General features: G+C 55.3%; 6 protein-coding genes across 6 annotated transcripts; 3 read left to right on the plus strand and 3 right to left on the minus strand.

Annotated features, from left to right (window-relative positions):
- Positions 1 to 2: 2 nt before the first annotated feature.
- Positions 3 to 7109, minus strand: COCCADRAFT_83922 (uncharacterized protein; the record flags this gene model as incomplete). The annotated part of the gene is made up of 2 exons (XM_007709452.1): positions 3 to 2302; positions 2435 to 7109. The coding sequence occupies 2 exons, from the start codon at positions 7107 to 7109 to the stop codon at positions 3 to 5; spliced, it is 6975 nt and encodes a 2324-aa protein (XP_007707642.1).
- A 1502-nt stretch (positions 7110 to 8611) lies between these two features.
- On the plus strand, positions 8612 to 9938 carry COCCADRAFT_83972 (uncharacterized protein; the record flags this gene model as incomplete). The annotated part of the gene is made up of 2 exons (XM_007709453.1): positions 8612 to 8824; positions 9078 to 9938. 2 exons carry the CDS (start codon positions 8612 to 8614, stop codon positions 9936 to 9938), a joined length of 1074 nt encoding a protein of 357 aa, XP_007707643.1.
- Positions 9939 to 10791: 853 nt separating this feature from the next.
- Positions 10792 to 15096, plus strand: COCCADRAFT_1126 (uncharacterized protein; the record flags this gene model as incomplete). Its single annotated transcript, XM_007709372.1, has 2 exons — positions 10792 to 11184; positions 11254 to 15096. 2 exons carry the CDS (start codon positions 10792 to 10794, stop codon positions 15094 to 15096), a joined length of 4236 nt encoding a protein of 1411 aa, XP_007707562.1.
- A 516-nt stretch (positions 15097 to 15612) lies between these two features.
- Positions 15613 to 18199, minus strand: COCCADRAFT_22441 (glycoside hydrolase family 78 protein; the record flags this gene model as incomplete). The annotated part of the gene is made up of 2 exons (XM_007709388.1): positions 15613 to 18100; positions 18156 to 18199. 2 exons carry the CDS (start codon positions 18197 to 18199, stop codon positions 15613 to 15615), a joined length of 2532 nt encoding a protein of 843 aa, XP_007707578.1.
- A 585-nt stretch (positions 18200 to 18784) lies between these two features.
- Positions 18785 to 22572, minus strand: COCCADRAFT_32784 (uncharacterized protein; the record flags this gene model as incomplete). Its single annotated transcript, XM_007709412.1, has 5 exons — positions 18785 to 18910; positions 18974 to 19345; positions 20168 to 20343; positions 20396 to 22243; positions 22302 to 22572. The coding sequence occupies 5 exons, from the start codon at positions 22570 to 22572 to the stop codon at positions 18785 to 18787; spliced, it is 2793 nt and encodes a 930-aa protein (XP_007707602.1).
- A 1642-nt stretch (positions 22573 to 24214) lies between these two features.
- Positions 24215 to 24810, plus strand: COCCADRAFT_32785 (uncharacterized protein; the record flags this gene model as incomplete). The annotated part of the gene is made up of 3 exons (XM_007709413.1): positions 24215 to 24233; positions 24293 to 24375; positions 24478 to 24810. The coding sequence occupies 3 exons, from the start codon at positions 24215 to 24217 to the stop codon at positions 24808 to 24810; spliced, it is 435 nt and encodes a 144-aa protein (XP_007707603.1).
- Between the last annotated feature and the right edge of the window lie 491 nt (positions 24811 to 25301).

Here is a 25301-nt window from a genome sequence, read left to right on the forward strand (position 1 = left end):
TGTTACCTCTGCCACGGCCCGCGATCTCCAGGGTGTCTAGGCACACCCGTGACCCAATCACCCGTAGGAGGTAGTCGCTGATCAGGCAGTGATCCGGGAGCCGAACCAGCACCAGCTGGCGGAGGGGGAGGCACACCTCTGGCATGACTAGCTCTGATAAAGCTGTCTCGGTGGTGGTGCACGTCACGGGCTTCACGTTCGCGCATATCGCGCTCTCTCATGTCGCGTTCGCGCATGTCTCGCTCGGCTTCTCGTCGCATGTGTTCGTCGCGGGTTTGCATTGCTGCGTGGTGCTGGGCCTGGGCCTGTGCTTGCTCTTCTCGGAGACGCTCAGTCATGCTGCGGTCCCGAGGGTTGCGCATGAAATGGTGGGGTGGCTCTTCGGGGGGAGGGCGTTGGCCGTATAACGAGTGATTTGCCACTCCGAGTGACGAGTGAGGTGGGTGTTGCAGAGGTGGGGGCTGGCTATGCTCAGACCTGGAAAGTGGAGTTTGGGTCTGAGACCTCTGACCAAGATAGCCTCGATCTTGAGATTGATAGCGCAAATCTTCATGCATTGGCGGACCCGTCGAACGCATTGCGGAGCTGGAATGTTGTTCGCGCAAGTAATCAGCTCTTTGGGAGAGCTCACGGCTAGTGTCGCGATCTGATAGTTGTCGATGGTCCATTTCGTGAGCGTCCCGAGGATCGCGAGGGCGATACGGTTCTGTCAGTCTGTTCAGCCCCTGGAAAGGATGCTGTCCATGATGTTCATTCGGCGTTTGTGGGTTGGAATAAGACATATTTGCATTCGAAGCCTGCGAATGCTCGTTGCGTCCAGCTGGCTCCCTCTGCTGTACAGCGTGATTTGCCTGCAAACGTGGGCTGGGACGCATACCCATTGGGCCAGATGGGGGTCCGCCATTGCCTGGTGGATCCACCTGAGCGTACGGGTTGGGTTGCAGAATTTGCGCAGATTGCGCAGACGTGTTCATTGCCTGCACATGCTGTGCTGCGCTTGTGCCAGGCATAGCATGTCGAGACATTGATCCTGGCGGTCCGCTTATACTCGAAGCGCGTGAATGCGGATTTGACGAACTGCCGTATCCAGCAAGAGGAGGTGGGGTTGCATTTTGACGCGGGGTGTTGTGCTGAGCGAAGACAGACCGATGATTGAACATTCTCTCGTTGGCAGGAGGTGCTTGAGATAGCCCAGACTGTGAGGACGGCACAGAAGTTAGCTGCGGAGTCTGGCTCATCCCTGGGTGATATGGTTGTCGAGTTGTCCAGCTTTCACGCAAGCTTGGTCTACTTGCTGACGGCTTATCATCTGTAAGGTCGATGGGTCTATTCGATGCCGCGGCGGGAAGCGAGGATTGCTGAGAATACGATGAACGGCTGTAAGGAGGTTGTACGGCAATTGGGTCTTCGTATAGTGGGCGCCTTGATGAGGAATAGCTCTGGGTTGTCGGAGGAGGAGGAGCGACGGGCGCTGACTGTTGAGGGGTAGAGCTGTGCGATGGCGGACCTTGCTCGCTCGGCTTCTTACGTCTAGGCTCTTCTGGATCGGTGTCGTTTAGTAGAGACATGAGATTCGACTTGCGTGGTTCAGGAGCGGGCTTGTGTGCAACGGGTGGTGGAGTGTTGTGCATAGGTGGTTGATTGCGTTGCGGGTGCTGCAGTTGCGAATGGAGCATTGGTTGAGGCTGAGCTGGAGGGATTGCAGAAGGTGTCATGTTCCTAGGCTCTTCTTTAACAGGTGGCGTAAGGATTGTCGAGCGAGGCGGCAGCTGTTGCCCGATATGACTGGCGTTGGATCCTGGAGAGAATACTTCGGCAGTGGTTTGGTTGAGCGACTGGACTTGCGACGGATGCCGGGAGTGCGAGTATGGCAAGGGACGGTGCTCCGGGGATCTCAAGACCGAGCTTGAACGTACTGGCGCCATAATCGGTGGTGCACCACTGGGAGCAAAAGGCCTGTGCTGTGGCACCTCTGTGGATATCCGGCGAACATGTTGCTCATGGATCCTGCGTTGAATCTCCTGTTCTTGTGGGTGCTCAGATCTGCCAACAGTATCTCGTTCCTGGTAATGAAGGCTGCGGTAGACAGGTGAATGATGCTGCTCTTGGACGCGTGGCTGAGGAGTGCCATGCTGCTGTAACGGTCGATGCGGCTGCTGGCTACCTGATGGTTGCGAAGGTGGCCGGCTCTCAAAACGCGGTGGCAGGTCATCTGAGAAATACCCTGCTCGGGGCCCCTGCAATTGTGCCTTTTGCTGCGACATGGAATGCTGGTGGTGATGGTGGTGTTGTGCTTGCTGTGCTTGCTGCTGCTGCTGCTGTTGTTGTTGTTGTTGTTGTTGTTGTTGTTGTTGTTGTTGTTGTTGTTGCTGCTGCTGCTGCTGCTGCTGTTGCTGTTGCGGCTGCTGTGGCGGCTGTTGCTGTGGCTGGGCACGTTGGGGTGGAGCGGGTGGTGATTGCTGTGGTGGTATTGAAGGTACAGACGCAAGGCTAGTCTCGTGTAGGGCAGGAAATCCCGAATTATGTACCAGTGGCTTGCTCTGCATGGGTCCTTGGGCAATACTGGGAAACCTCGAAGATGGATTGGGATGCGGTGGGGATGCCTTGGGTAGCGCAAGCGCATTTGGAGGAGGAGAAGCGTGTTCAGGCGTAGGCGCAATGGGGCGGACCGGTGCCGCTTGTGTACTCTCATATCGTCTTTTGGGTGCCGGAGTTGGCGTAGGTGGTGGTCCAAGATCTTCGCCGCGATCCCTTCGTGCATCTGCCTCTTTTGCGACTTGTTCCAAGTCCAGTTTACCGCTCTCAACAAGGCGGAGGTATTGGTTCTTTATCATAGTGTGCGTCTTGGTGCCCATATGATTCGCGATTGCAATCCAGTCTGTGCCAAAGTGTGCAACGTTCTTGTCGAAGTCCTGTAACTCTGAAACCGACCAATAGCTTGATGGACCAGGTCTCGCACCAGGCTGAGTCTTGGGACGCTCCATAAGGTTGCCCGCCATACCAGGGAGTTGCTGCAAATCACTGGACATGACTACCTGCTCCTCCATGGGTACAACGTGCATGGGCACGGGCATCTCATCCAATGGTCGCTTACTTGCATCATCCTCCATCTTGACACCAAAAGCCTTTTCTTTCCGATCGGGTTTGACAACGGAGCCCACGGGGGCCGCAGCGAGTGGCATGTTCTTTGGCTTGCGACCAAGCTTTTCCTTTGAGGGCTTCCCTCGCCTTCCAGCCTTCTCTTGCGAGCCGTCGGTGTCAGTCTGCCTGCGTGCGCGGGCTGGAGTGACATTTCCGGAAGTTGGATCGAAGTCTGTCTCCGTGGGACCAAATGTTGGTGCAGCCGAGCGCCTGGGTCGCCCAGTTTCAGTGACGGGCAAGGGTTGTCCGTCCTCGCCTTGCACTTCAGTTCGATCCATGTTGGCAATAGCACTACGGCCCCGACTGACGCCTCCACCACGTTTCCTAGAAACACGCGGTTTCCGCAGTTTGCCTTTGTACTCTCTGCCCCACTTGGTCGCATAGTAGTGATTGATACAGTCTTTGTAGGTACGCTCAGTTCCAACTTCCTTGTACAAGACCTCAGCCAGCTTGCCCCATTTCTTGGCATATTGGTCCTTGTAGTTGTACACCATCACTCGATGCTCTTCAGGTGTGAAGTCATCCTCCGGTGGCTCGTAATGGAACACAAAGATGCCCTGGCCGGGTTCGCGCTGGAAGTTGTAATCGATGAATCTGCGCCTTTGGGCCTCAGCCTCGGTCAACTCCAGGGGTACGTCTGCTTCTTTTTCAGGGTCAGCCATGGCCTTTCTCGGTTCCTTGTCTCTTTTCCCGAGCTTCTCTTCCTCAGCAGTCTTCAAGGACTCCTTGATAACAGCCTCAAGATCCAGCTCAGTAGCCCATCGGCTCGCATGGTTTCTTCGGCCTGTAGGTGCTAGAGATCCATCAAGTATTCCAGTCATGGCAGCGTTTTGCGCATCGGGGGTGACGGCCTTTAGCAATGGCTCCGCAGATGGCTGCCTGTCATTTTCATCCTGCTCGCGCTCTTCATCCCATGGCCGAATATGCAGTCGCCACTCTTTGTACACAGCAGCATATCGTCGAAGGGTCTGGTCAATGCTCATTTCTGGCTCAATGCTCTTGCGCAACTTGCTCCGAATAACGTCCATGACAGAGTCTGGTAAGGCAGGATGATCTTGTCCAATGTCGGATAGAGGTGTGGGAGGGCCAGAACCAAGATAGGGTAGCGAACTCAGGTCAGGAAGAGTCTCTTGATCAGCAGAAGTCTCCCGGCGAAGGCGTAGTGCCATCGTAGCAGGTGCTGTTGATCTTTCTTCAACCTCTTCCTTGTCTTCCATTTCGACGTCTTCAGAGTCTTCAGCTCTAGGTGTTGGTAGATCTGCTGTAGTACTGTCTGGTGGCGGCTGAGGAGCTGACAGCATGTCAGGCACTGTCTTGGCAGACAATGGAACTGATTCTTCTTGAGGCAAAGGTGTACCCATCTCTTCTACAGATGCTGGTTCAGGCCGTGCTTGTGGAAGATGGTCGACGGTTAGGCAGGACAGTAGAGCAATTTCTTGCAAAGGCGTCAGGGCGCGCAAGTGTGAAGCACTCAGATCCACACGCTTGGCCTCCAGACGAGCCCGCTCCCGGTTGTACTTCGCTTCCGACTCAGCAAAATCCTCTTCGTCGAGATCCAAGTCGTCGTCAGAGTCTTGTAAAGCTTCCGGCGCAGATGATGCAGCAGACATTGGCGGCTTGACCATTTGAGGCGACGCCTCTGCCATGACGACATCGGAATGGCGCCTGGTTTCAATCGGTGTGGGCTTAGGCGAAGGCATGACTGGCCGTTCTGCTGACAAGGCTCGCTCTCTAGGCCGTTCGGCATCAGTCGACACTCTAGAAAACGAAGGCGACACTGATTTCGCCTGTGAAGTCCGCTGTGGCTGTGTAGCCGAAACACTGTTCTCAAGCCTCGGAGCTTTGGGGGCATTGCCAAAAGATCGCTCACGATCTTCTGTGGGAAACTCGCGCTTGGTTGGGATCGATGGCCGGTTCGATGTGAATCCAGGTCGCACCCACTGCATGCTCTTCGGGCCTCCGCTCAAAGGGCCCCTGGCCAGCGGGAACCCAGATCTATCAGCTTGATTATATGGTGGAGGCGGCCGAGGAGCCATTGGTGTTCTGTCGGCCTTTGGACCAGTCGGGATGTTCGCTGGTAGACTCTTGGGAGAAGTACTCATTACAGGCCCACTTCCACTAACAACGCGGGGTCCAAACGTGGAAGGAGCAGCGTTGGGAGATGCATCCCGAGGGGTGTATGGCGGAAGAGTGGCTCTGGAGAATGAGGGCGAAACATTGGCTCTCAGAGCAGCTTGAGGAGCGGTTGGCGGCGCACGCGGCCTCGGAGCTGGGCCCTGGGGCGGAGATTTTGCCGTGTTCGATGGGGCCGTTGGTGCTGTTGGAGGAGCAGATGGTACGTTCGAAGGGCCTTTGGGTGGCGTAGGCATTTGTGGCGTCACAGGAACCTTGACAGCTACGGTGTCCGAGCTAGATGCGTCATTGGCATGGGATGAAACAGTGGCAGGCGGAATAGCGGGTGGCTCCATCCGCTGGGTAGGCGGAAGTGGAGGAGGTGGAGGGCCAGGCCTGCTCTCTAGATTCGGTGCATCGCTAAGCGGAGGGCGATCCGGTGCACGATCAGCTTTGGGTCCAGTAGGCGGGGCGGTGGTAAGACCAGAGGGAATAGCTGATTTGGGAGCAGTAGGAACTGTAGGTGTTTTTGCGGTTGTTGTGGGAACAACAGGCGCAGTCGAAGCAGCAGGTCCAGATGAAACAGCAGGGGCTGTGGGAACTGAAGGAGTGGGGGGAGCCGCTGAGGGTGCTGGAGCAGGCTGAGCAGGTTTTGGCGGTGCTACTGGAGCAGTGCTTGGTTTGATATCAGTGACGGGTGCTCTCCACACGTTAGACCCACCGAAGGCCGGAATCGAAGCGGGAGGTGATGATGCTCGCGGAGCATATCTTTCTCTCGATGCTTCTGCCCGGCTGGCCAACAGGGCCTCGTCCTTACCAGGTTCCCGACGGACATCCTTGGCAGAGAGCGGATCGATGGCAAGAGAAGGCCGTCTTGGGTAGGAATCGCCCTGTGAGCCCAACCTATCAGATGGAGATGCATGATGGGAAGAATGAGGCGTTGGTCCTGTAGGTGTGCCTGGAAGATGCCTTAGGTCGGAGGGACCTGGTCCACGGTGGGTGTCTAATGCGCGTAATCCGGGTTTTGCAGTACCTGCAGGACCAATGTAAGAATCATACTCTCGGGGAAACCTCCGGTCATCACGGTCTCTTCTGTCAAAATCGCGTTCTTCTCGAATATCCCGTTCTTGACGTCTAGGAGGAGTCCGGCTTCTAGGGCGATACGATGTACGTTCTGGTATCCGGTCACGTGGATCGTGATGTCGGTCCCGATCGTCACCATGGAAATTCCTACCGCGTCCTGCAAACCCACCTCGTCCTCGACCTATGCCTCCACCACGGTAGGATGATGCCGTACCAAGAGGAGGGGGGTCAGAGTACGTTGAGCCTGCTGAGAGAGGGCCGTCCCGTGAGTTGCGTCGAGCGCGGTTGACATCTAGATCACGCGGGGCAAAGTCTCTCTGGTCGCGTAGATCCCTGGAATCTCGAATGGGCGATCGGCGTGGTGGAGTTGGTCGTCTCTCGCGTCGATCAAAGTCGCGATCTCGGTCGCGGTCTGCTCTCCAGGAATTTTGGGAGTTGTGTGAGAATCCGGGCCCGCTGCTCAGTGGAGGCGCGGTTCGCAGTGGAGTTGCCTCACCGCGTCCAGCGAAACCTCGGGCCCTTTCATCACGTGGAGCTGGGGATGCGCCTGAGGGTGGTCCAGCTGGTGGACCACGTGGCGCATCGGCCAGTGATTTGGGGCCTTTGGGGATTTCGCGTGGGAAGCCGGCTGGCTCTGCATTTGGGCGAAAGGTTTCATTACCCCTTGGGGGGTATCCTCCACCGCCTCCAAAGGCGGACGGTCTTCGATCCCGGTAGGGCGGAGATCTGTCGCGTGGGTATCTGCCATTGTCGGGGTACCGCGAGGCAGACATGATGATGGTCTCTTGCTGTGAATGAAAACTGCAATTGCGGCATGGGCACAAGGAGGGTTCAGCAGCCAGGTAAGGAGCGATTTGCCGTCGTTAGAGAGCGTGGTCGCGTGATGAATTGGTTGGGTTTTGTTGGATTGGCTGGATTGATGGTGTGGATGGTGCAGTGGTACAAGGATGGGATCAGAGCAGCAGCACAGGCGGTCCGGGCAACGGGCAAGTTGAGGGAGAATAGGGTTGAATGGAAGAGGAAGGCCAAGTGCGTGATTCGTCGAGCCAGGCGTGGTGTCGTAGGTTGACGTCGGTCAGGTACGTAACTCAAGGTTCGTGTTTGCAAGGCCGTGGTAGACGAGGCGCTAGCGGTAGGGCCCGTGCTTTGAAACCAGGGAAATGAGGGAAAGCGCCAAATCCCCGATCCGCGGTGGAACAGGCGCAGCTTCTCGGCGCCGGGTGCTGAGATTCAATCTGCTACCGTCGTCTCTGGCGCCCAAAGCGTGCGTCTCGCGGGGGGGAACGCGTGCAATGGGGGCGGGAGGCGGAGAGAGCTGGGCAGAGCAGCTGCTGGAGCTGGTGCAGCGTGTCGGGGGCAGGCAGAGGGCGCCGGGAGCCGTGTAGGAGAGATTGTGCAGCCCGTTGACGTGGCGCTGGGATGGTTTGTGAGCGAGAGTCCCGGGCACGTGAGGCAGCGGGTGGGAGGGAGAGTTGAGGTTGTGAGGAGGGGGGCTGTCTCGCCGGGCTGCGCACTGGGGCTCTGCTACGGCATGGAGACGTGCAGAGAGACGTCGTCGCAACGAAGGTGTGATGATGGGAAGGGGAACGTCGAGGAGACCAGAACACGAGAACGAAGCACTGACACCCAGCCATGACGGATGCCTGCAAGTCAAAATGGACGCCCCGGTTGGCCTGCAACGGCTAGCGAGGGAGTCCATGCAGGCCATCGAGGGCGCGTGTGATTGGGTGCCGACTTGGACATTTGCGATTCCTGCAGGGGTGGCAGCAGCTGGTTTTGCCTCAGATTTCTGCCCCGGTCGCGCTAGGCCGCTTGGGGCCACACGTACACTGTCCGCTGCACACCACCGCCCTCGCTCCTCGACGGCCACACGAGGCCGCAGAAAGGCATGCCGACGCGCCCCCTCGCTGCGCTGCGCTGGCCTCGCCTGCGCCTGGCACGCACTGCACTGCACTGCACTGTACACACCCACGGCGACAGCAGCCAGAGCCTGGCCGCGCCCGCTGACCGTGAGGAGAGGGGATCGACCCGAGCACTAGCCTCACACACGCAGGGATGCCAGTGCCACGCTTTAGCCTCCCTCCTCCTGGCCACGGGTGTGGGGGCTCTTTTTCCTCAAAAATCTGCCGCCACACTGCCTTGCAGGGTGCACTTTCTGCGTGCTCCAACAGTCAGTCGCCAACGTCCAAATACGCCGAACCCCCTCCCCGCCTCCTCCACCACCACCTCGTCGTCTGCGGCCACCGAGCCCACCCATCGTGACGCGCACTCGGCCATGGCAAGCACCTCGTCCGCACCCGCCGGCGCCACAGATGCCGTGCTGAAGCCATCCGAGCCGGTGCCTGAGGGTGTGCAGCAGGTGCAGGGCATCGACTTCAACCAGCATGCGGCGCGCCCCATCACCGTCGACGAGCTCGTGAGCGGCTATGCCACCATGGGCTTCCAGGCGACGTCGGTGGGAGCGGCTGTGCGAATTATCAATGACATGGTGAGTTGGCTGCTTGCTTGCTTCTGTCCCCATGGCCGGCATGCGCGTGCCAGTGCCAGTGCCAATGCCAGCGTCAAGTGCGGAGACTGCACTGCACTTGCCCTTGGCTACCTACGCCGCCGGGAAGGCTGCCGTCCGTGCGCCGCTCCTAGCCATTGTCCCCGAAAGGCGAAACGTTTAGCCTGATTTAGCCATACACGACCACCGCTCAGCCTGCCGTCCACACTAAGGGGCCAATGCTAATACCTGACAGCGCGCCTGGAGAGACCCTGAGACGGGCGACCGCACAACCATCTTTCTGGGATACACGTCCAATCTCATCTCGTCGGGCCTGCGCGAAACACTGCGCTACCTCGTCCAGCACAAACATGTCTCGGCCATTGTCACTACCGCCGGTGGTGTCGAGGAGGACTTTATCAAGTGTCTCGCCCCCACCTACCTAGGCTCCTTCTCCACGCCCGGCGCTGGCCTGCGCAAAAAGGGCATGAACCGCATTGGCAACCTTGTTGTCCCCAACAGCAACTACTGCGCCTTCGAGGACTGGGTCGTGCCCATTCTCGACAAGATGCTCGAGGAGCAGGAGGCCAGCAACAAGACGGACGAGCCGCTGCACTGGACCCCGAGCAAGGTGATCCACCGCCTGGGCAAGGAGATCAATGACGAGCGATCCGTCTATTACTGGGCATGGAAGAACGACATCCCAGTCTTCTGCCCAGCGCTCACAGACGGAAGTCTAGGCGACATGCTGTACTTTCACACGTTCAAGTCATCACCAGAGCAGCTGCGTGTCGACATTGTAGAGGACATTCGCAAGATCAACACGATTGCAGTCCGAGCAAAGCGGACAGGCATGATTGTCTTGGGCGGCGGACTGGTGAAGCACCACATCGCTAATGCGAACCTGATGCGTAATGGGGCCGAGAGCGCCGTCTACATCAACACGGCGCAGGAATTTGATGGGAGCGATGCAGGCGCGCGGCCAGACGAGGCTGTCAGCTGGGGAAAGATCAAGCTGGATGGAGACAGTGTCAAGGTGTACGCAGAGGCCACGGTAGTATTCCCGCTCATTGTGGCGGCTACTTTTGCACGAGTGGCCGCCAAGGCAGAAGACTAATTGAAACCAAACAAAAAAAGTGAGCATTGCAAATAACGGGCATGGCTTGTGCAAGGTGAAGCTGCAGCGAGTTTTGCATGGAGCAACGTTGATGGTGCGGAGAGAGCTGACGCAGGGAAGGCGCGATCGGGCCCACCTTCCCCACTGGGCCGACAACGCTAACGTGACTGCCTGGCTAGCCGGTGACTGTGGAGCAATCGATAAGCAGCAGCGCGAAGCTGAGGTGCCGCGATTCCTCCATGGTGATGATGATGATGCCACTGAGCAGCGAACCATGCCACGCAGCCCTATGCCTATGCGATGACTCAAGCACCCCAGGCCCCGCCATGACAAGACGAAAAAGGGCGCCTGGTGCTGATGGCGACGCCCTCCACGTCAACTCTGCGGCGTGGTGGAATAGCGTTGCCTGGGGGGTGGTGGTCGGCCGATTGCCAGGCAGCTTTACCGCCTCACTCTACTCTATTCTGTTGGCAAGCTGCCGCACGCTGGTAGGCTGCAGCTCTCTCTTAAGCTCCAGCCACGCCTGTACCTGACCTCACCTTTTTCCCACACGAGCCCGGCCTCTCCAGCTCTTCCCTCTGCCACAGCCCCAAGTAGATAAACCCCCCGCGTGCCATCCGTCTGAGCTTTACACTACATCCCTCGTGCTACCTGCTCGCCAACGCGACCGCACCACCGACTTGTTGACCTCACCGATAACAGCAGCCGTCCACCTACCTGCAGCCTCGTGCATATTCCCTCTCGCCAATCCCTTGTCTCGCACCTTTACCCAACTGTCCATCTCTGCTTCACTCGCAAACAAGTCAAACGCTCCTTCCTCGCTTTCACATGCGCCTTCATCTACTCTTCAACCATGAGTGTCAGCGTCGAGCGACAGCCGCTGCACTTTAGCCAGCAGCTCTCAAGCCCTTCTCGTTCACCAACCCATCTGCTTCATGCTCACACGCCTACCTCTCCTCAGCCACAGCCTGCTGCCGACATGGACGTGAGCGCCTCCAACAACAACACATTGCCACCCGTTGGCCAGGACCACGACCGGACCGATGCTGAGATGCAGGATGGAGACAATCCCACTCATCGCGACGCCTCCACCAACACAGTCGCTATCGAGATCTCTGCTATAGACGAGGATGCCATGGACGTGACACCGGATGCTGAGCCCGACGCACTACTACTTAATCATTCGTCTTCTGAAGCACAGGATAGTACTATCACTACACCCCTGTCCCCTGTACCAGACGATTCTGTAAGCCTCACTTTACATTCAGTCTTAGACTTGGGTGTTTCAATGGACCCAACACTAACACACAACCAGGCTGAGGCTCTCTCAAACGCGATCCCCCCTCCACCCGTAGACCCTGGCTCTGTGCCTCCGCCCGCCCCTCTCAACCTACAGCCCCCGCCTCCCCCACCCCCCGTCGAACCCGCACGTTCCGACACGGATTCTTCAGACGAGGACGAAGAGCATTTGCCATGGCACCCGCTTCAAGAAGACATGTCTTCGCCCGATGAAGACGAACTCAGGTACATCGAAGAGCGAGGCGAACACAGCGCCTTGGACCACGAATACTGGGAGAAGGAGGCCTTCAAGCCGCTCGAAGATCCGGAATACACTACGGGCGAGGCGGGCCGCATCCACTGGGCCATTAATACCTACAACGGAACACGGGAGAAGCCCAATCATGAAATTCTCATGAGATCCGATGTCGTCACCATTGGCGGACATCAGTGGCAGATCAAGTTCTATCCTAAGGGGAATGACTCCGAATACCTCAGTGTCTATCTGGAGTGCTTGAGTGTCATGGATCCAAAGGACAAGGACGACCAAGAAACTGCCAACGACGCCCCAACACAAAACGTTAGTGAGCCAAAAGACGAGGAGAAGTCTGGCGACTCTACGGTATCTACCGAGAATACGTCAGACTTCGCATCGGAGCGGCGTGAAAAGGCTGGATCAACGCCTACGGACGCGGCGGCCCCACTTCCCCGAGTCGAATACCAACATGCTCCACTCCCGCTTCTTGGATCGAAAAAGGTGCCTAAACGCCATAGCGTGGCTGCGCAGATATGCGTCGTTCTGTACAACCCGACAGAGCCTCGCGTGAACTACTCGCGCAATGCTTTGCACCGCTTTTGCAGTGGATCTCCAGACTGGGGCTGGACGCGATTCCACGGTCCTTATTTTGAGATACCTCGCCGCATGCACGGCCAGCGAATGGCACTCCTCCGAGATGACAAGCTCGCATTTACCGCGTACATTCGCGTCGTCAATGACGAGACTGACTGCTTGTGGGAGCACCCTATCCGAGATAACATCTGGGACAGCTTTGCCATGACTGGACTGCAGGGTCTTGCGCTTGGAGAAGACGCCAGTTCGCCAGGTGGGAACATGATCTCAGCGGTTGCGACATGGATGCTCTTCAAGCCTTTTCGGCAATTCTTGTACAGTATAAACGTGCCGGACCCTAATGAGGAGCCGTTGGTTCGCCCAAAGCCGCTTGTCACTGCATTTCAGCAAGTTCTGTACATGTTGCGAACCCAAGTGGATCCAGGAGCCGGTGCAGTTGCTCTCGACGACATCCTGGATGCCCTTGATTGGTACGGTATACACGAAGGCCTCAACAAGCTAGATGTAATCGAGATGTGGGAAGTCCTACGGCTCAAGCTTGAAGAGGAGCTTCAGGATACGCCTCATCTGGCGAAGCTTCACGCTATCTGCGGGCCAAAGCGCGATCACTCGAGTAATGTTCCAAGTTATCGCGTGCCTGTAGTGGGTGTGGAGAGCATGCAAGAGGCTGTGAATAGCTCGAATGGCTTTACTGCTCCCGGGCAACCGCTACCTGAGCTGTTGACCATTGAGTTGGAGCGGCACGCATTCGATGGTACAAAAACCCGTTCTCACATCAAGCTGCTCAACAAAGTCACGCTAGATGACAACATCACAGTCAACGGCACTACGTACACTTTATACGGATTTGTAGTCCATAAACAGACCTTACAATCGTATGTGTATCAGCCAATCATTCGACCCGAGGGTCCCGGATCTCGTTGGTACAGCTATTCGGACAGCAAGGAAGAGAACCAAGTGAGGTGCCTCCCCAAACGTCTTGCAGTCGATGTGCACGAAGGCAAGCCCGGCACAGAACAGGTTGTTGGCAATGATCCAATCGCTTACATTGCAATGTATATACGCGACGACGTAGCTCAGTCGGCTTTTGTGTCAGACGCCGAGTCTGAACAATGGCAAGTACCGGAGTGGATCAGGCTAGAAATAGAGAACAGAAAGAGTTCCAGAGGCCCTACACCGATACCAACGCTGCCTACCGAGCAGTCGGTACCTGAAGCAAAGCCAACCGTAGAAGCAAAGCCAACCGTAGAAGCAAAGCCGCCCAAGACATTGGAATTCCGGGTTATCGAATCCCGAGTGTTCCTCAAGCATGAAGGACCTGGTCTCTTTGATGCTTTTGACTCAAAATGGGCGGATACGGACTCTGAATTCATTCATACGGTCTCGTTTTCAGACCAAGATGGTTGCAAAGAGATCCGCGCCAAATTGATGGACACACTCACGGGCGTCAAAGATCCGCGACAAATCAAGTTCTGGTTTCTGGACCCAATGCGAGGATCACTCGGCAGGCCCAATCTTCTCGGTACTGGGAGGATCGAGTTCTCCGCTGGCAGCTACGACCAATACACTGACAGCAAGGAGTGGACGCTAGAGGAGTCCCCAGTCGCATATCGGAGGATATGGGTGCATGTCACCGATTACGAAAAGCTCCCTGAGCTACCCAAGGAAAAGGAGAATGAAGTGCCCGAGCTACCTGCAAACGATTTGCCTTCTTCTTCTTCAACTAATCAGGAGCCTCAAGAGAATGTAGTGAGCCCGCAGGTGAATGGAAACACTGCTGAACAGCTGTCGAATTCACACCCACCCCAACTACCTACAAGAGTAGAAGATACGCCTATGAGCGAGGTAGAGGAGCCTGTTGCTGCACAGATTGATCATTCCGAACCTCCTGTTAGACAACACGAAGATCCATTGCACACAGAGCCTGCTCAAACCGACGATACTGCTATGATCGAGGTAGAGTCAACTCCTGCGACCGATCCACCAGCTGTCGACGTGGTCATTCCGAGCTCAACGCCTGATGATACAGAGATGGGTGGCACGCAAGAGGAAGTACCGCCTCTCTCATCACCACCACCACCTCCTCCACCACCAATGGACATTTCCTTCGAAAATATACCGCCACCTCCCGAGCATATACAGCCACCTCCACCCCCACCAGCGCGCACCCCTTCGCCCAAGCCACCAGCAGACGAAATCTATTTCTTCCTCAAGTTTTGGAACCCAGAAAAGCAGGCTCTCGAATCCAAGGGTTCGCATGTCACTCTCAAGTCCCACAGGGTTGATGAGACGATCGTTGCTTTGCTTGGACTTCCGGTAGAAGAGAAGAAGAAGCTGGAAATATGGGAAGAAGAGGATATTGGTACTACGCGCGCTCTTAGGCACCGTCGCACGTTTACGCAACTTGATCTTCACAACACAAGCATCATCATTGCCGCTATGCCTATCAGCGCTGAACAAAAGGGCGCTCTTGCAGCCCGTGCTGCGTTTGCGGAACCCCAAGCATATTTAAAGTTCCGCTCTTTTGCTCGAAACTTTCCTCACAAGCTCAACGGTCACTTTACATACAACTACTTCTCGAGTGAATGCTACAAGGGCGAGATTGTCAACGGCTATCGTCATGGTCATGGAACTCTCATCTACCACTCTGGCGCCGTCTATAATGGCTCCTTCCGCCTGAATCAACGCCACGGCCACGGATTGTACACGTTCCAGAACGGAGATACGTATGATGGCGATTGGGTTGACGACCAGCAACATGGCACTGGCACGTACGTCGAGGCGACGAGCGGCAATACATATGTTGGTGGATGGCAAAACGACAAGAAGTTTGGCGAGGGCGTTACGCACTGGAAGAATGCCCAAGAGGCCGAACGGCTTTGTAGAATTTGTTGGGACGGCGATGCTGAGGCTGCCTTTTACGACTGCGGACACGTCGTAGCTTGTCTTGCTTGCGCAAGGGAGGTACAGAGCTGTCCCGTCTGCAGGAAGAGGGTGCTGAGTGCCATGAAGCTTTACTATGTGGCTTGAACGGCGAACACAATCTTGCAAAGTTGTGTGGTCAAAGAGTGTTTATGTTTCTTTTTCCTCTTTTGGAGTTTGGAATTCGTTTAAGTTCAAGACAGAACTATCGGCCTCTTGAGCGTTGGGATAGCTCAGAGGAGGGGAATTGAATATTGGTGAGCAAGGGGCGTTTGGTTATGTTTTGTCTCTTTCTACACTCTCTTATTTTATTTATCTTTACTGCCGCCTTACACCCACAGTGCTAGCCTGCACTATCTTGTATATTCTAGCCCTCTTGAATTCATAGTCAGGATGCTTTGGGGAGTAAACGGTCAAAGTCTGGGGGGGATTGCGACCTGTGGGAACGGTTTATATTTGGTCAATACATATATATTTATATTCGACCAATGTGAATTGTCATGGAGAACAGTCAAGTATCCGTGTATTTTGTGAAAGAGTTTTGTACGGGCCCATGGAAGCCTTTTCAAATATGTTCAAGTAGTAACCAAGTCCAAAAGTTAATTACACTATCGACTCACATATCTACACAGTACACAAGACAATCTCCGTCCGCCCAGTCCCCAACTCAACCACACCACCCTCCTCCTCCTCCTTCCCATCCACCTTCCACCCCCTCGGCACCCTCATCTCCCCTTCAACTCCCTCAGGAACCACAGTCTCAACCCTCGCCTTCTCCCCCTCAACCCTCCACCCCACCACCAACGCCCCAAACGGCGTCGGCACCCTCCCCTCCACACTCTGCAACCCCAGATACGCCACCGCCGGCTGCACAAGCACCCGCTTATACCCCGGCGTGACGGGCGTAACACCCAGTAGATACTCGGGCAACACATACGTCGGCGCCGCCCCCCAGGGATGCGCCAAACTGGTAAATCCCGTGATTCCGGGCCGTCCATCGGGTTTTACGTATTCCCAACTCGCACCGCTGGCGTAGCGCTCATCGTTTACCATGCTCCCCCAGAGGCCATCTAGGAGATGCGTAATACCCGTCTTTGCGGCATCGATGCCGTGTGCCTGTTGGGCTTGGAATAGAGCTTCGAGGAGGAAGCCGGAGGGGTTGGGGGCGAGTTGGTAGTCGGGTGTTTCGGCGTCTGAAGAGGTGGTTTTGTAGCCTGCGCCGAAGCGGAGGCGTTCGAGTTGCTCGAGGGAAGAAGTGATTTGGGAGGTGTTGGCTGCGCCGCTGAGGATGGACCAGGCGAGGCCTGTTAGGGAGAAGTTGCCCGGGGAGGAGAGGGCGAGGGAGTAGGTTCCTAGGGCGGGGTTCCAGAGGTGAGTGTTTAGAGCGGCGTTGAGGGAGTGGGCGGTGGTGTTGGCCAGGGAGGCGGTGGCTGTGTCTTGGAAGGCGAGGGCTAGGGGAATGATTTGTTGGAGGGCGAAGGACATGAGGCCCGTTACTGCGGTGCCGTTTGCGGGGCCGAGGAAGGAGCCTGCGGTGGGTGCTTCGGGGCTTCCGGCTACGAGACCGGTGCTTGGATCTATGTAGGTGAGACGGGCTTGGAGGAGTGCTTTGATGTTCTCCCAGTACGGCTCTAAGCCCTTTGCGTCACCAGTGTAGCGGTAGTATTGGCCGATTGAGGCGAGGAAGAGGTCTTGGTAGTCGACTAGACCGGGTCCTGCTGGGTCTGCGTCCGAGTATTCTGGTCGCGTGCCCAGGCGTGCGGATATGGGCACGAAGCCGGCGAAGGGCCCGGATTTTGCCTGGTAGCCAAAGACGTAATCGATGGATCCGAGGATGTAGCCCCAGCGGGCGCTCGATTGAGCCAGTACGCGGACAGTGTGGTAGAAGTCTCCGATCCAGACTAGACGGTCGCGCTTTGCGCCATCTAGACAGACGGAGTGGGCGAGCGGTGCTACGGCGTACTCGGCTAGGACGCTGGGGGATTTCATGTCATTGGTGTAGATAATGGTCTTGTTGGATGCGGCGACTGATACGTTTGAGACGATACTGATTTGATCCTGGAAGCCTCCGAAACCCCATGTGCCTTCATACCGAGACGCCGTGCTGAAGAAAACAGGAGGTGATAGTGGCGGCGGCAGTGGGACAAAAGCAACGTTCTCTCCGTTGAGACTGATGCTGTATCCATCCTCTTTGATAGCCGTAACGACGTGGTACCACTTGTTCTCTTCCACTGAAATGTTCAGAGGGTAATACTCATTCGCAGGCGTTTCTAGAGTAGACTGGTTGAGCAAGTTCCACCCAGCATTGAAGATCAAAGTATTAGGCGGAACCAGCGTTCTGTTCGTGTTTACAAACGTATTTTGCTCTGGATAGTTGGAAGTCAAGACGAAATACGGTCCGAGTGGTTGGATCGCGCTAGCTATACGCCACCCTGTTCCGCCTCTTACAATCTTTGTATCAAACTCCAGTGTGTAGTTGGCAGCGCCCATTACACGCCCGATAGAAGATTGAGCGCTGGCCTGGCCGCGAATGTATGCTCCCTCGTCGGTTAGCTCCCAGGTCGAAGGCGCATTGCCGGCATCCACACAAGCCGCTTGGACGACTTGTCCACCAAGATCAAAGATTTTGTTGTAAACGTCGTGACTGGTCTTTAGATGACCTGGTAGCTGATCCACATCTTGGTGCTCGCTTGTTGCATGGAAGCCAACGCTCTTGATGGTCAAGGAATGGTTCGTAAGCAGACGGATGGTCTGCCATCGCTGCCCACCTTGCACAAAGAAGCTCTCAGTGTGACCTCCACTGGTGATGTTGAATGTCTCAACCCGCCAACTGTTCGCCAGGCCGTTGGAAAAAGTCCATGGTCCATCAGCATTTTCGTCGTCCAGGTATGCAAAGGCCTCTGTATATGCAGCCTCAATTTGTGCTGGGGATGCGCCTTCTGCAACGACAAAGAACGGGAAGCCAGCAACCTCAGTACCGTAGTCGAGCGTGAGGACGGGATGCGCAGGTGACAGCGTTATCTCGGTAGTATTGTCGTAACTCAGGTCAGCTACTTGAACATCTCCGCTGAGCGAGTATCTCCTTGGATAGACGTTGCCATAATCGACGAATCTATGGTTTAACATCAGTTGGTAGTAATGTAAATGCTTTTTCCGGCACTGCTTACGCGTAGGCAGCCTGACCCCAAGTGCAAGCACCCAGTAGGTACATATTGAGGTTGACCATCATGGAAATCTGCGCCAGAATGCAAATGCTGGCTGCCACCATGAGCGAGCCCTTAGATGCTTTTTAACATAATGTTTATCCCTGTAAACAAGCCATCGGGACTTTGCGCACTGTTGAATGCCCGATGGTGGGCACACTGTCTATTGGTTAAGGATACCCCAGACATGCACTCCGCATCTACCGATCGCATTACGGGGTCCCCAGATTTCTGGATTTGGACTACCTCGTTGCTTGCATGATGCCGTCATGTAGGCTTTAGGGGGCTGGGCATAAGAAAGTTTACACACTTCGCCTTGATGTTCTACCGAGGTCGCATTAAATAGGCCCGATGATCAATGTTCATTGGCGCCACAAAGTCTTAGGGGTTACCTGGATCCAGGGGCTTCGGCGGTTGTGGCTAGAGCGGTGAAAAAGTAGTAGTGAAAGTGGATTCAGAATGCGGAGACAAGACTGGGGACAAAGACGGAATGTGGAGAGCAGACCCGGAGAAGCCGGGATTTGGAGAGGAAAAACTGTTGTTACGAGGAAATCAATAACAGGTAATTTTGGAGTTGATCAGATTAATCTCAATTACGCAGCAAGACCCTGTCTGAACTTCAGATACTCCTTTCGGTATTGGTTCTCATCCGTCTCTTTGCCCCTGTTGAGTGGCGTCCACTTGGGCTCATCTTTGAACAATCGCATAGCTTTGGTGTACTGTAAAGCAATATTAGCACTGCACTTTTATTTGGTCCCAAAGGTTCCGTGTTCCTAACTTACGTTGTTCTCATCAGTGGTGAAGCGATGATAGATGCCGCTCGGCAAGATGATCAAATCACCCTTCTCAAGCCAAATCCTAACCCAGTCGTCTCCCTCACTCCGGACATCAAAGTAACCCGCACCGTCAAGAATGTAGCGAATCTCCTCGTCCTCATGCAAATGCTCACTGAAGAAAGTCTTCACTTTTTCCTCGTAAATGTCGCCCATCTTTTCGGGGCTAATGGTAACCTCATCTCGGTTCTTGTAGTTGCGAGATGTGGCAATCTCGTCAACCCCAGAGACTTCGGGGACGTGGTGGTAGACGACGCCTAGCTTCTCCAGATAGTCTGGATCTACCGAGCGACCGGAGTCATGAGGTAGGCGTTGGTCGCCCTGACGAAGTAAGTCATGTGTTTAGCTCGTGGAAGACGGAACAGTGCGAACTTACTTCAAGGTTATCGAACCAGTATGCCTTCATTTTCCAGTCAACAGCAGTATAGAAGATTATGATTATTCTGAAGCGCGCAGTGTGTAGTGGCGTGCAGCCTTAGTTGGCTTTGATGTTGTTGGGCTCGCCGGCAAACAGCGAGGAATAATTTGAGATGCCCAATTGCACGTGGCGAATGGCGTCATTCCGATTACCCAGCGACAATCGGCTAGCTAACCTAACATTGCGCAATATCGACTCCTCACTACACAGCGCTCTTCCTGCAAATTACCCTTCGTCAATGTCGTTTCATGCGGACTACAATACAACCTGTTGCCAGGAGATGCCATTACAGCACCGGGTTATTGTCCTGTCATATAATACAATGTATAAAAGGATAACGTGAATGCGCCGACGCATACCCGTCCCATTACTTGCCCGAGTGTGCAATTCGAGCCCCCTTGTGAGGTGAGCACGAGAAACACCGGCTGAGATGCACGCGCATCAAAACGAAAAACAATTACCATGACCCCATACATTTCCCATCATTCATGCTGTCCACATCGATTCCAGCCTGCTGCATGATGATGCTACAAGGGATGGAAACCCCAGGGTATGTCCAACTAAAAATGCCAATAGTTCACGCGAAATGATGGAGGTTCAACTATGCGAGGTGAAGTCACAGTTACTAGGTCCACAAGAGGCTATCTTGCAAAGACCTTTACTATGCCATCACCACCTGCCGAGACAACGAGACGGCCGTCCTGACTCCAGACGACACTGCACACGCCTTCGCCACGCATGATGCGATGTGCGGTGATTTCTTGGGTACAAATACGCTTGTCGAGTGACCAAAAGCGGATGGAAGCGTCGTGTCCAGCAGAAACAGCTTCGCGACCATCTTTGCTGAGAGAAAGAGAAGAGATGGCAGCGGGGTGCGCGAGCATGCTGTATGTACACTGGCCTATAACTGACATTAGAGAGGGTATCTTGGTAAACATCTGGGATGAACATACCAGAATTGGCATCGAAGAATCTGATGAGATGATCTTCGTGCCCACTTATAATGACGCCTTCAAGGCCGCCGCTGCTGTTTGATCCGGTTGGACCATGTATCCCTTCTTCCTCAGAACCGCTACGGCCTCCCTCTTGTGGTGGACCTTCGAGGTATTGGGAGCTTGTCACGACAGATGTAATACCAGTCGCTGGTGTGCCATCGTAGGACTCGTTACTGGCCATACCGATCAACTCTTCGCCTGTTCTTGTGTCATACACTAGTATCGATGCATCTGTGAAAGAAACAACGAAATTCTCGCCAGTAGGGGAGATCGGGCTGATGCATGTAGGCGAGGGGTGCGTGTCGCGCTCAATAGTGTGGATGAGCATGTAATGGAATGGTGTACTGGTAGCAATGCTCGGCTGTGGCGATGATGGGTGGTTCGATCCGGAAGTAACTGAGTGCCTTCGACTACCACCAACACCACGGCGTGACCCAGTCTGAGGCGATACCAACTGGGGCGGCGCACTAACTGCCCAAATCTTGATGGTTCCATCTGCAGAGCCAGAAGCCAGTATCACTCGGTCTGCGCCGCCATACTTGCTGCTGTCGGCTCCGAAGACATTTCCGCAAGTGGTGGGGAGAACACACACTGTCCAAACAGCATCGGTGTGACCTTCCAGGGTGGCTTTTGGATCGACGCGGCCTCGCTCCCACACGCGAACTGTCGCATCTTGGCCGCCCGAGAATATCCAGCCGTCGCCCGATACCCTGCCACCAGTTGCGAAATGGGCAGAGGCGGGGCAAGCAGCCAGCGATGTTACAGCGCCTTCATGACCTCTGTGCGACCAGAAGGGTTGAATGTCCAAATCATTGTTCATAGTGTGCTGACTCGCATAACTTGCAGGTATCATCCATCTCTTAATCATACCATCATCTCCCGCTGTGCAAATTTCTGGTTCGCTGGGACTGCCGCCTCCCGTGAAGATGACGGACCGCACAACATCCAGATGGCCACGAAGGGCGAATCGGACCTTGAAACTTTGCGGATCCGCCTTTGAGGCCGCTTGGGCAGCGACTTGCTGGGCCTTGTGGTCACTGCTCAGTCGTCTAGTGTGATCTTTACTTGTTCTCTTGGCTGGCCGGGGCGGAGATTTTGCAGGAATGCTGTTTGCGGACGGAAACTCCTCGACATCTGGTCTCCTTGGTGGCCCTTCCTGGGCTACGTCGGACGCAGGGTCAAAAATCCACTCGTCTGACTCCTTTTCCTGGGCTGGCACCTGATTTCCTCCTGCAGTATCTTCCTCTTGGCCTGCTATTTGCCGGCCTGCGTTGTCAAAAGCGTGCGTCACCTTCTCAACCTGCTCATCAGGCACGGAAGAATAGTGTTGCTGGTTTGGGGGTTGACGTTGCTGTCCAGAAAGGTCCTGGGTCAAACTTGGGTTCTGAGCGAGTGGCTGTTGCTGGGAAGGCTCTCGAGCCATCTGCGGGGCATGGTGGATCTGGTGCTGGGGGGGCAAGTTCTGTAGTTCAGAAGTGACGGGAATGTTAGGGGGCTGGTAGTTGGGCAGGGGTCCCGGCATGGTGGGAAGGTGCGACTGCAGCCTCTGGCGATGTTGTTGTTGCAGGTAGATGTCTTCCATAGAGGCATCTCCATGGCCCATGAATCCAGTGCCGTTTGCGAGGGCTTGCATGCCCTGCTGCTGGGGCTGGGGTTGGGGCGGGGGAGTAAGGAGATATGTAATCTCTTCAACGCATTTTGTGAGGTAGAGCTTCGACTTTTCCCGCAGACCATCACGATCAGCCTCGGAGCGGTCGAGGAACTCGGAGTCGACGTCGAGGAAGGAGTTGTGCTTGGTGTTCTGGGCTGTATTGACATGTCAGTATACCAGGGGCCCGCCATGACATGTTTATTGTGTACGCACGTTTGGTCAGGCCGGCGCCAGTCTTTTTGTCCTTGGGGTCGTTCTTGTCGTCAGCAGCGTCGCCGCCTGCAGCGTTGGCCTTATTTTTCCTCTCGTTGGTGAGGGCCTGCTCGAGCATGCGGATGTGCTTGTTGAGTTGGTCGTTGAGCTTCTTCGCACTGCGGACCTCGCCCTCCTGCTTTGCAATCTTGGCCTTCATTTCTGCGCGCTCAATGTCCCAAGCATTGCGGGCACGCTCGTGGTTGTGCCATTCGAGCTGGAGAAATCGCATAACACCTGGCCGTTGGGTTAGCCCACTACTGTCCCGCCGGCGAAGCGCTACCAGTCGAGGATAAAAGAAGACAGCATACCCTGCAGAGTGTATTCGGTACCGGCGGGCGCATTCCCGTCAGCGCCTCCATTGGCACCGCTGCCGTTCATGGCCGAGGGCGATTGCCAGGCCATGAGATGGGTACGGAAATCCTGTGGCGGCGCACTGAGCAGTCTGTGAGGGTCAGAGCTGGTGTTGGCATGCGGCGTCGGGGGTCGGCAACTGCGCGGTCGACGTGTCGCTAACAGAGAATCTCTCCCACTTCAGGGCGCAAGTGGGGGGTAGGGAGGCGGAGGGGGGAGGAGGCTGGAGCTGGAGGAGGAGAGAGCAGTGAATATGGGGTGAATGCGCTCAAGCAGCTGGCTTCGAGAGCTGCAGCAACATGCACATGGCGATTCCGTTGCACAGGGGAGGGTGCCATGCAGTGGTAAGGTAGCGCCGGGGCGGGACCCTGGCGCACGGGCCCCATCACCAACGCTGCGAACAGATGGAGCGTCTTCACAGTGCTGCCAACATGCACAATGCTCCCATTGCACATGCCCAGTTTGAGCATGTTGTCTATCCACTTAGCAGCGTCACACTAGCTACTCCAAGTCTTCTTGTCACCATTTTACTCGACCTACCTCCGTCAACGCTCTGTATATCAGCCATGAGCTGCCTACGCAAATCCACGCCTGTCCCAAACCGGCACCTAAATGTACTGGCTAACATGTCCATGGCACAATTCCAGCCAGCTTGATTCACTTGTGAGTCTCTTTTCTCATTCTTCCTATCCTTCTCCCTATCTCCTTTCTTAATTATGTCATCTCCTGTCCAAGCTTCACCAATTTTCCTTTCTCATCTGTGCATTTTGTACACATGTTACGTCACTCGACACAACATACACTGTCACTCCTCAATTACCGGCCCTCCAAGCCTGATCACATAACTGACATATCACCCAGTCATGCGTTGATACAAGATGACCTGAACCTTCCAGTAAGCTTGCGCGGCGCTCAGCCCAGAACAGGAAGACACTTTGGGCTCAAGCCTTGAGTGCGAGCAGTATCCAGCACTTGCATATCCAACACTTGCATATCCAACACTTGCATATTGCATACTGCTCGCTAGGCCATTGGATTCTGCCCTGTTTCTCTATTTATTGGCTGGTCATCGCTTGGTTCTGTTTTGATGCTCTCTGTTCGCAGCTAGCATTGTGCTGGGAATTGCACGACGAGCCGGCCCAGCGCATGCACACCAGCCACCAGCCACCCACCCCCAACCACGGCTAACAGGCATCATGTCACACGCAAATCACCGAAAGAGCCAGGGCAGTACCCATCTTACTGTGGCACAGGCGACTATTTCACGCGCAGTCCTGTGATCAGATACCAGGGCTTGACTTTCGCTCATGCCAAGTGGAGCCTTCCCGATTGGTACAAAGGCGGTCGACGCTACGACCTTGTCACAACATTGGAACCTTCCCAGGCAAGACTTTACCACATTCACCCCACCCCCCGCCAACCACCACGACATCAAATCCACCTCCAGACTCCGCCAACCGGGTCGCGCACATTCGCACATACTATTGATCCCAACATAGCCCTAAGATATATCTCCAGACATGGCTGGCGGTGGTAAAGGTACGCGCTGACTTGCCGCGCGCCCTGCAACATCGCAATGGGCTGACAAAGATGCATAGGAAAGACAGGAGGCAAGACTGGTGGAAAGGGCGATTCGCAAGTCAAGACCCCAAAATCGCACTCCGCCAAAGCCGGCCTTCAAGTGAGTTGATGCCCTACACGCGTCATCGCCCGACGACACCCCGCCCATACTTTGACAGCTTGCGCACAGGGACGACGCGCTAACATGACTCCTCCTCTACAGTTCCCTTGCGGTCGCATAAAGCGTCACCTCCGGAATCTCACGCGCCAGAAGACGCGCATCGGTGCCAAAGCCAGCATCTATCTGACTGCCGTTCTTGAATACCTGACTGCTGAGGTTCTCGAGCTTGCAGGCAACGCCGCCAAGGATCTCAAGGTCAAGCGCATCACGCCACGCCATCTCCAGCTCGCCATCCGAGGTGATGAAGAACTCGATACGCTTATCCGTGCCACCATTGCCTTTGGAGGTGTTCTGCCGCATATCAACCGTGCCCTATTGCTCAAGGTAGAGCAGAAGAAGAAGAGCGGAGGTGCTGCCAAGGTCGGCGAGGCGTAGAGGGCTAATTCCTCCGGAAGCGTGCAGGCAAAAGATGTCAAATGGGCGGCTAAGCGAATCGATTTTCGAGCTTGCAGAGCATGCGACAGACCCTCGAAGCACAAGAGCCCCAAACCACCTCCAGTTTTGCTTAGCTTCTATGAGCTATTTTACCCCGAAAGCCGCACTTCTTTTGCTGAGATTTCGAAATGTCAGGATAAGGGTGTCAACTGTCTTTGGTTAGGCTTGCGCAGGAACGGTGTTGATGGTCATGTCCTTTTTTTCTTTATCATTTCGTGGTATGTAGTAACACGTTCGAGTCAATGTCACAGAATAGCAGGGAGAGTCGGTTTGGTTTGCCTCTACAATCATGAAAGCTCCGTCTTCCCAACGGAAAGCGATCAAACCGCAGAGACTTCAATCACACAAGCGTGCAAGCGAATGCCATGCTGCCCAAGCAAACAAACGATAACACGCTATCAAAGCTTGCAGGTCCGGGTCGTGGCAGCAAT

The sequence above is a fragment of the Bipolaris zeicola genome (genome assembly GCF_000523435.1).
Source record: "Bipolaris zeicola 26-R-13 unplaced genomic scaffold scaffold_8, whole genome shotgun sequence".
Lineage (NCBI taxonomy): Eukaryota > Fungi > Ascomycota > Dothideomycetes > Pleosporales > Pleosporaceae > Bipolaris > Bipolaris zeicola.